At 43.0% G+C, this 9,823-nt stretch overlaps 1 protein-coding gene across 3 annotated transcripts in view; it reads left to right on the top strand.

Annotated features, from left to right (window-relative positions):
• The window catches only part of Cd99l2 (CD99 molecule like 2), a 90,377-nt gene that overhangs the window by 68,264 nt on the left and 12,290 nt on the right, over window positions 1–9,823 (top strand). For all 3 annotated transcript variants that reach the window (XM_026777081.1, XM_026777082.1, XM_005369180.2), the window contains exons 5-7: window positions 482–553; window positions 1,071–1,157; window positions 3,326–3,391. In XM_026777081.1, the coding sequence (XP_026632882.1) occupies window positions 482–553; window positions 1,071–1,157; window positions 3,326–3,391 (225 nt within the window). The remainder of the gene's footprint in view (window positions 1–481; window positions 554–1,070; window positions 1,158–3,325; window positions 3,392–9,823) is intronic.

Below are 9,823 nucleotides of genomic sequence, written 5' to 3' on the forward strand. Positions count from 1 at the left end.
GGCCGCTTTTTTAAAGGGAGAGAGACCACGCCCCAATGGGCTGGTATCTCAGCGGCTATAGGCTGGAGGAGCGGAAGGACCTCCCGCAACATCCAGGCATTTTCTGTAGTTCAGTTTCTGGATTAATAGTGGAGGAAACCATGGTTGAAACTCTTGGGGTTCATGCTTACGCTCTAGAACTCCCTAGCTCATGTGCTCAGGATATCTGGGCTCATGTTCTAGCTCTGCTAGTCAAGGGGTGAGATGTGGAGTTGCATTCTTCTCTCAGTCCCCATCCTATGAAGAAGAGTGGTCAGAATCTCACTTAAAACCTTTTCTATCCGTTTCGCAGCTTTTCCCAAGTGGTTATGAGGTCATACAGGGCTTCAAGCCCTGAGACAAGAGTACGCTATTTTCATGGTGTGACTTCTTAAAACTACGATGTGAGTATACATTTTGTTATTAAATGTATGACTCTTGCTGTCTTCCCTCCCGTTTTCAGAGAGATGGGACCATGTCACCACTACCAAAACTAGAAGGCCAGGAACAACTAGAGCACCATCAAATCCCATGGGTAAGAAGCTCTCTGAGGAGAGAAGTAAGGAAGGATTTTCTCATCATCTGCTTGTTTAAGTGAGTGTTTTAGTCAGGGTTTCTATTGCTGTGATGGAACACTATGACCAAAACCAAGTTGGGGAGGAAAGGGTTTTTTGCTTACACTTCCACATCATTGTTCATCACTGAAGGTAGTCAGGACAGGAACTCAATCCTGGAGGCAGAAGCTGATGCAGATGCCATGGAGAGGACCTGCTTACTGGCTTTCTCCCCATGGCTTGCTCAGCCTGCTTTCCTATAGAACCGAGGACCACCAGCCCAGGGATGGCACCACCCACAATGGGCTGGGCCCTCCCTCACCACTCACTAATTAAGAAAATGCCCTACAGGCTTGCCTACACCTTGATCTTATGGAGACAATTTCCTAAAAGGGGTTTCTCCGCTCAGATGACTCTAGCTTGTATCCAGCTGACAGAAAAACCCACCAGGACAGTGACTGATTGTTTTGTTTGCTTGTTTTGTTTTGTGGTCCCCAGAATCAGATGGTTTTAACTTGGAGGATGCCTTGGATGATCAAAATGATCTTGATGACCGCAAAAAACCAAGTGTAGGAGAAGGAGGAGGTAAGACCTAGCTGCTCGAATTTACGGACCAATGCCACAGTTCCTGGGAGGGTCTGCTTTGTTGTCTGTAATAGAGTTCATGCCATCTAGAGAACTGTAGATCAGGCCACTGCAAGTTGCAGAACCCTACAGTAGTCATGCTGAAACTTTTGATTTAGGGATTTCCCAAATTATGGGGACTCTCAATAACTTTGTCTATATGGGTCATATCCCTCAGTGTTTATCATCCGTATATTTAAAACTTATAAGAACAGTATTATCGGTCTAAAATGATTAATACTAAAGCCACACATATTAACATAAATAGCACAGTTTATGAGAAATTACTATGCATGGCATGATAAAAAGCAGTTTAGTGAGAAGAGTGGCATTAGTTTACATTTCTTAGAAATTTCTAGAATGCTCATCTTTCTAGGAGATACCTGGATTCTTATATTCAGATATGCACTTTGAAAGCTATCTTCTGATCTGCACATGTGTCCTGTGGTACATGCATGCTTGTGCATGCACGTTTAGGTGTGCATGCATATATATATAGACACACAAATAATAAATGCAACTAAATTTAAAGGGGTTTTAAAACAAATATGTAAAATAACAACAAATAAAAGTGTTTTAGTAACTCTTCCTCACCCAGTCACACTTTAGTTAATTTTCTAGCTGCCCTGACCAAATACCTGACAGCAAACAGAGGAGTTCATTCATTCATTCGGCTGGCTTATGGTTTCAGAATTGATTGGGTCCCAACAACTGGTCACGTTGGATCCACACTCAACATGCACAGAGAAAGAGACAGGAAGTGGGCTAGTGAAACTCAAAGGTCACTTCCCATTGAAATATTTCCAAAAGCTGGGGGTCAAGTGTCCCAACACATGAGCCTATATGGTCATTTCCCATTTGAACTGCAGCACCCATTCAATGGACTTGTGCCCATTTGTTGTTTTGAAACATTGCAGGTTAGTTTGGAAAACCTTGTTGTCTTGAGGTTTCTCAAACTTCAGTGTAATGCCACACTTTATTATGAAAACCCAAAAGCCACATCTACTACTAATACCACCAGTGTCACTGGAGAGTCTTCATGTCGTGGGATGCTATTAGACTCGCAGTAGCTGATAAGGGCCTCACTTAGAACCTCATTGACAAGTACCATCAGTGTCTGGCCTGAACTGATAAACCCATTTCATTCAGTTTTAAGAAATGCTTCCCAAATAATCAAGTTGGTACAGCATTCATTCTGCAACAAGAGTGGTCTCTTATGACACAAAGCAGATAAAAACAATTAGAACTGAAACTATCATACAAGTGACTTTTGTGAATCACCTCTAGTAGTTTAGAATACAGCAGAAAGGCTTTAAGCACACTTTGCATTTCAGCGATAGGACATTCAGGAAGATGTGCACTTAATAGTTGACTATAAATAACAATTCTGCTTCTTGTGTTAGATAGCTATGATTGTGTCACAAATTATAAGAAAGTTAGACTTTTTTTTAAAAAAAAGAAATTAGTTATGATTTCCTTTGTTTGGTTAAGAAGCTGAGTTTCCTATGTAGAGTCTCAGATAGTTGCAGTCCAGGTACTGGGATGGGATCTCATCTGGACTAAGGTTTTCTTCATAACAAGGTCATGTAGTTTGTTGATGGAGTGTATTTCCCTTCAGCCATAGAGATAGTGGCCCCTTTAAGATCAGTAGGAGAAAGAGGACAGATTTCATCTTCCTGTTTCTGAGCTCAGGGAAGCCCAAAACAAGCTTGGAAAGAGATCCCTTTGTTAAGTCAGGCTCTTAATTAACTTGACAAAAATCTCATCTTTGGCATATGATGCAACTTAATCACTAGGATTATGTTAATTTTCCTTGTGGTCACACAAATACTCGAGGTGACTGGAGGTTATATAGAGTACTTGCATTGGCAGTGGCTATCTTAGGGCCTCCTGGAACTTAGCCTATCATATCCATTCTCTTTCTTCTCTCTCATCTTCCTTCTCTTCCTTCTTCTCCCCCATCTCTCATTAGTTTTGGCACCAGGCATGGTTCTCAGGGCCTTATGTGCTGTATCACTGAGCCATACTTCCAGTACCACAAAGAACATCCAAGTGTCATTGGCAACATTTATTAATCCGATTTCTTGATTCTGAAATAGTTTGGTCACTGAAATGTCTTTTTTCCCTAGGTTTTTCAGACAGGGATCTTGAGGACATACTGGGAGGTGGAGGATACAAACCTGATAAGAATAAAGGTAGGAAGATTTCTTCATCCAACCTTACATACCTAATTCCCATTCAAATACTGACCAAGTAAAGCCTGTCATTCTTACTCAGCCTCTGGAAAATAAGCCTTAGACATTTCCACTTGTTACTTGGGGTAGCTTGTCACTCTTGGGGTTGGGGGCCCATTTGTAAGCCATCCTGGAGAAGCTGCCTTTTTCCTTCTGGATTTTTAAGCCAAGGTGCTGCCTGAGGTAGTGTCCCCACCATGACAGAAGCACATTTATGGGACAACACCAAAAGCCTGTGGTAGGACAGTCAGAGGCTTCATGGCATTAACAAGACAGCCTGCCCTACTTGGAGATCCAGTTTTCTGTGCAGTGGGAGGGTGCAAACGTCACATGAGAATTATTTTAAAGAAGCACCTAGCAAATCATACCTTTGCATTAAAACTCGTTTAGGACTGGTAAAAGTTTTCAAATGGTTCCAGAAGGCTCCTGTATTCTCCTTACCCAGTTTCTCCCAAGGATCTTTGACTGCATGTCCATAGTCATAGATTATTTAAAATAGGCAGCTGACATCTGTACAATAAAGTCACCCACTTACCTTCTGGGGATTTTGTCAGATCTCATCTTACATGCACTGGCATGTGTGTGTGTATGTGTGTGTGTGTAAAATTTAATCACACATGTAGATTTCAGTAGCCATCACCACAGCTGGGGAGACATAATAAATCCTCTTCTTCATGCTGCCCCCGAATAGTCACGTTCTTTCCAAAATCACGTGTTTGCAGTTCCCCCAGGTAGTAATGATTGAAAGCTTTCATCATTGCATAAGTCAAATTGTGTCTTAAGCATGGGGTGTGAGGTGTGAGCAGACTTGTGGTGTGTTGATGTTGGAACCTGTAGGTGTGGAACGCGACAGCTGCGGCCTCTTGACTACCGTCGGCTGTGATAAGATGTTAGGATGATAAGGTGTGGTGTCTGAAACCCTTTCCTTATTAGTCCCTGCTGTGATGGGAAATCGTGGCAGTGTCTGAAGGCTGCAAGTTGTGAGTGTATCTGGATCGAACACTTTAAGGGTCCCTCCCCAAGTCCTGGCTGAAGTAGTAACATTTGCTTCTTTCTTGGAAACACTGTGCCTTTCTTAGGGGAACAGTGTTCTCTTTTGCTTAAAGTGTACGGTAGTCACATTTGTCCCCAGCAACGCCTTTCCAGATGGTGTCATCTCTAGGAAAAAGCCCTCAAAACCTCTAAATGAAACTTCCAGGTGTCAGGAGAACATGGAGCATTTAAAGGGCAAACCCAGCAAATGAGCCAATTACTCCTGGGTGACAATTGGTTTTTCCAGATGGGGAGATGAGAGCAGCGGTTGCGTGTTAGCTTGCACAGGATTGAAAGTCTGAGTGACATGCCAGGGGCTTTTCTTCATTAAAAGTACTTCTTTTAGCAAGGAAGAAGTGTTAGGAAATTCTTTAATTAGGCTCCTATTGGAGCTTGTCTTGTAAAGAATAATCAATTGTTGGCTTCAGTTATTGCCTCTGTCATCATAGGTGTCAGGGACATGGATGAGATTCACAGACACCGTTCCTTACACCAAAACAAGCTCCCGAAGGGGGGTGAAGGGAAAGCATCACATTTACATAAATTATAAACTCAATTAGTGCACTTCCCAGACTTGAGTCTTCAAGACATAGCTTCAGTTGTTGTTCTTGAGTGGATTTATGAAGTATTATATTATCTCTTGTGTGGTTTCCTCAAGATAGCATTATGGCAAACTGTGTCTGGCTCAAAATGTGTTTGTTGCGGGGTCCTCTTGCATCTATTAAAGTGAGTCGCTTGTAAACCCCCCACTTCTTTCTTGCCCTTCCTGAACTCAGATTGTTGTCCTTGTTTGCCAACAGCCTCCTCCTTTTTCTAGCATGGATGGAAGAGGTTCCAGAAAGGTCTCTTTGGACTTGTTTCCACAATCTTTCCAGCTGTAACCTGAGGAAATAGGCTAGAGCGTCTGCTGCTCTACAGTGTAGAGATGGGGCAGACACTCCCGGGCCCACCACACACGGGGAGTGTGGCATGAACGGAGGGAATTCTGAGGAACTCCCCTCAATATGTGAACTGGGTGTTTTACTGTCCCCTATCAGATCAGGGCAAGAGAACGCCGGGGAATGGATGACTGGGGGAGTTTCTGCGGCAGTGAGGGTACCTTCCCTGGTGGTTAGCTCAGGCAGTCAGTATGTTTTGACATGGTTTTTTCATTCAATTTTATTTGTTAACTGGAAGTCTTTGCAGCAATGTCTTTCCCCTTTTTTGTTTATTCTTTTTTTTTTCCTGGCAGGGTCTTATTTTGTAGCCCCAGCTTGCCTGGACATCATGAGTTTCCTGTGTTAGCCTTCTAGATGCTAGGTTCAAGGGAGGTACCACCATTCACAGCGTTATTCATTGATTTAAAACATTATACTTCTCTTTTTGAGACAATAAAAGCACATTAAAAAAATATCTAAAAGCTCTAGCTGTTTCTTGTTGGAAGTCTGGGACACTCACAATGTCCTTAAACACTTGAATACCTCCCCAACAGTTGTAGACATAATCACTCTACTGTTCCGCGGTTCTGTGTGTCCTTGACAACCGGATGCGTCAGGCACTCAGTGTGAGCCATGAGCTGGGCTGCCGTCAGAGAGGGGCAAGCACATGCCTTGTGTCCCTGTCTCTCCTGGTAAGTGGCTCTGTAGGATTCAAGGCTGACATCCATCTGTGCATTGTTGTCTTTGTACCTGAGACTTCTCTGTGCACAGCAGAGCTTTTTTTCGCAGCATCTTACTCCATTCTCTTTTGCTCTAATAGAATGCCCAAAGCAGAGTAATTAATAAAGGAAAGAAGTTTATTTACCTCACAGTTCTGGGAGCTGGAAGGCCAAGAGTGGTGGCTATCTGCTTAATCTCATGTCGTACCCTAACATGGCAGGGAAGCAAAAGGGCGAATGAATGCAGACCCATGAGACAAAACACAAGGGCAGGCTCTCTTTGTAAAAACCCAATCTTGTGGTAACTAACCCAGCCCCAGGACAAAAGCGGTACACTGCTGCAGTGGCAATCAGCTTTCCCCACGGTTTCCATGGGGACAAGATTTATTCAAACCACTGCACACAACTTCCTTGCTGATGTAATGCCTCTTATTCTGCAGGGTCCATCCAAGTGATGGTGCTTGCTCTGCCTACGTGGTTCCTATCTCTACGGGACCTGCTGTAGCAGTGGTTACCATTGCAGCGGCGGTCTCGGCAGCAATGCTAGTCACTGTAGTTACATTTAGGGTCCCTGGAGATAGCTATTCTCTCCAACTATCTGTGTGAATAGGTATGTATCCTGAAAACAAATTTTAGTAGAATGTATACCGTAGAAGGGGATCTTGGGCTGTCCTCACACTCAGGGCAGTCCTCTTTCCCAGCCTCCCAGGAAGCTTGACTGTGTGCTGGAATTACAGGTATGTGTTCCTATACCCAGCGCGTGCTCCTTTTAAAACCAGTGTCTATTCAATAAACTCAGTGTGTTTTTCTCTGTTCTGGAGATGACTTTGAAATCCTGTCAGTGACTACTCAGTACTGTATTCCACCATTATTTATTTATGCTGTAGCCTAGTTTGTGTACTGGCTCCTCGGCTTTTCAGCTCTACACAGTGCTCTGAATGCTGTGGGGCCAACTGAAAGGCCGCAGTTGTTTCTGTCAGACCAATTCCTGACACTAACATTGCTGGGTCATAAGATGCATACATTTAAAAAAATGTTACTCTAAATGACATTACCAAATGATTTCCCATTAAGGTGGCACCAACCTCCAATTGCCCTGCTAGGAAGTAAGCAGGTATCCATTTTCTCCAATACTAACCTCAAACCACCAAGCATTATGGTTTTGTAATCTTTGTGAATTCAATCAGAACAAAGCATTTGTCCTAGTCATATTTTTCATTTCCTTGAGTCTGTGTGTTATTAGAAACTCAATATATTTTGTGATCTCCTCTTCATGTCCTTGGCCCATTTTTTCTCATTGTTTTGTAACAATTTATTTTATATTATAGAGCCCTTTTTCATATATTACCAAACATTTTATTTAGTTACTTGACAGTTGATGAACCACTGTACCAAAGGTCATAATGAACGAAGTATGTTGCTGTGAACATCTGTATACAAGTACATAGAAGTTTTGACATGGGCACAATTTTCAACTGTCTCAAGGATGCCTGGGCATGGGTATGTGCTCAGCATCTGCTGGAGCCTCTGTGCTGGGTCCAGACATGATGAGAAGGATCTCCTGGAAGACAGAGCAAACGTGCTGCCTTGTGTCTCTCATCCTTTTTTGATAAAGCCTCAGAGGTCAACCTGAGAGCTCCACCCTCATGACCTCGTTTAATCGTAATTGTTTCCCAAAGGCTTTCCTTTCAAATACCATTAACATATGACCCTAAAGATCAAGCTTTTGGCATCAGGAATTCTAGGGAACGTATTCAAACCGTGGAAGTAATATTGTTAGTGCATGCCATAACTTTCTTCCATGTTTCCAGGAGCTGCTAAGTGTTTCCACGGAAGCTGGGCAATTTCTTACCCTTACTGGCAATGTATGAGGCTTCCAGTTTCTCCACATCCTTCTATTCATTTCCTCCCCTCCTAAAGTGTGGGGATGTTATGGCATGCTGCGATTCATTTACATTTTTCTGCTAATTAAGTTTCCTTCTCTGATACGCATTTGTCAGTACTGGGGGAGTTATCATTTGACTTTTTTGTTTGTATATTTGTTCATTTGTTTTGAGAAGGGCCTCTGCTCCCAGTTCCTCTACTTCAGTCTGCTAAATGTAGAGATTACAGGCATGTGATTTCCCTTCATAGGTACCCCAGGTTTCTCTCTCCCTTTTCTCCCCATCTCACTCTTTTGTTTGGTCTCTGAGACTGTGGCATCCTATAACCCAAGCTGCCCTTGAGTACATAATCCTTCTGTATTAGCCTCCTTGTGCAGGACTTTAAGTGTGTGCTACCACAAGCAATTTATTGCTCTTATTTACAATGCTTTTGAGGCACAAGTATCTCTGCCTATCTTTCTCTGACTCTCTCGTCTGCTCTCATTCACTTGCTCAATTTTGCTTATACGTGTACTACTGAAGCTCTTACTTTTCATAGAATCTTTTCTATTTTGTATTTCGGACTTTATGATCATGTTTAAATGCTACCCTTTGTTCCTAAGGTGGTATAAATGCTGTCCTAAAATGTTTTGTGGTCTTATAATTTTATCCATTTTATTTCTGTTAGAAATTTATTTTCATGGACTATATTGAATTGTTTAATGCCAGTTGGATTTGTCGCTTGCCCTTATATTATCTTTATACACTGCATTTTGTAGAGAGCAGCTTGGGTCAGCCTATGCTCCAAGAAAATGAGTGGACCTCAGAGACCAAAGAGGGATGAAGACCATGACTTTGGCCTGAGCAATTCCAGTGATAGGCCAAGGTGGCTCACTTTGGTTCAGGTTCATATGACAGAAAGATTTAAACTGAGACACACACACACACACACACACACCCTCCCTCCCTCCCTCCCTCTTTGGTCTCTGAGCTCCACCCATTTTCTCCAAGCATAGGCTGACCCAAGCTGCTCTACAAAATGCAGTGTGTAAAAGATAGTATTAGGGCAAGTGACAGATTCACCTGGCATTAAGCCACTCAATGTGTGTGTGTGTCTGTGTGCATATTTTGCACATAACATGGAAGCTAGATGTCAATGTTGAATGTCTTTCTTAATCACTTTCTACCCTAGTTTTTGAGACAGGGTCTCTTCACTGAGCCAGAAGTTCAGCGATTTGGCTAGGCTTGCTCTCCATACTCTGTCTTGAGATGAAAGGAAGAAAAAGTCGAATCACTAAGTCCAAACTCCAGGAAGCTAGTGACATGAACACATTCACAAAGGGCGCCTGTGTGGATGCTTAACTTTTACCCTTGGCAGTGAGCACTTGTAGGACAGCAGAGGGGACTGACAGGCCAGCACCCTTGGCCTCTGAGCACTGGCTGCTGGAATCTCAGTGCTCGTGGATCTGTCCTCTAGCCTCTCTGCTTTCTCCTGCACCAGTGATGCTGTCATGTTGGTGCTCAGCTGCGTGTGGGGTGATGATGCGTGCCTGCAAGTCTGTCACTCTAGAGCACTGGCTTTCAGCCTTTGGCTCATGACCCCCTGGGGTTGCATATGATATATCTTGCATATTGGATATTTACACTAAAATTCATGACAGTAGAAAAATTACAGTCATGAAGCAGCAACAAAAATAATGTTATTGTTTTTGGTAGTAGAGTTTGTGAGTCTCCCTTCTTTGAGATGTGCTGGTGAAGGGTCGCTATATGCCTGATAGAAGAGAAAGTGGGAAGTACCCTACAACAGATGGGCACAGTAGATCACTTCCTATGTATAACCCCAGCAGCACAGACATTAAGGGC

The sequence above is a fragment of the Microtus ochrogaster genome, unplaced genomic scaffold (assembly GCF_000317375.1).
Source record: "Microtus ochrogaster isolate Prairie Vole_2 unplaced genomic scaffold, MicOch1.0 UNK45, whole genome shotgun sequence".
Lineage (NCBI taxonomy): Eukaryota > Metazoa > Chordata > Mammalia > Rodentia > Cricetidae > Microtus > Microtus ochrogaster.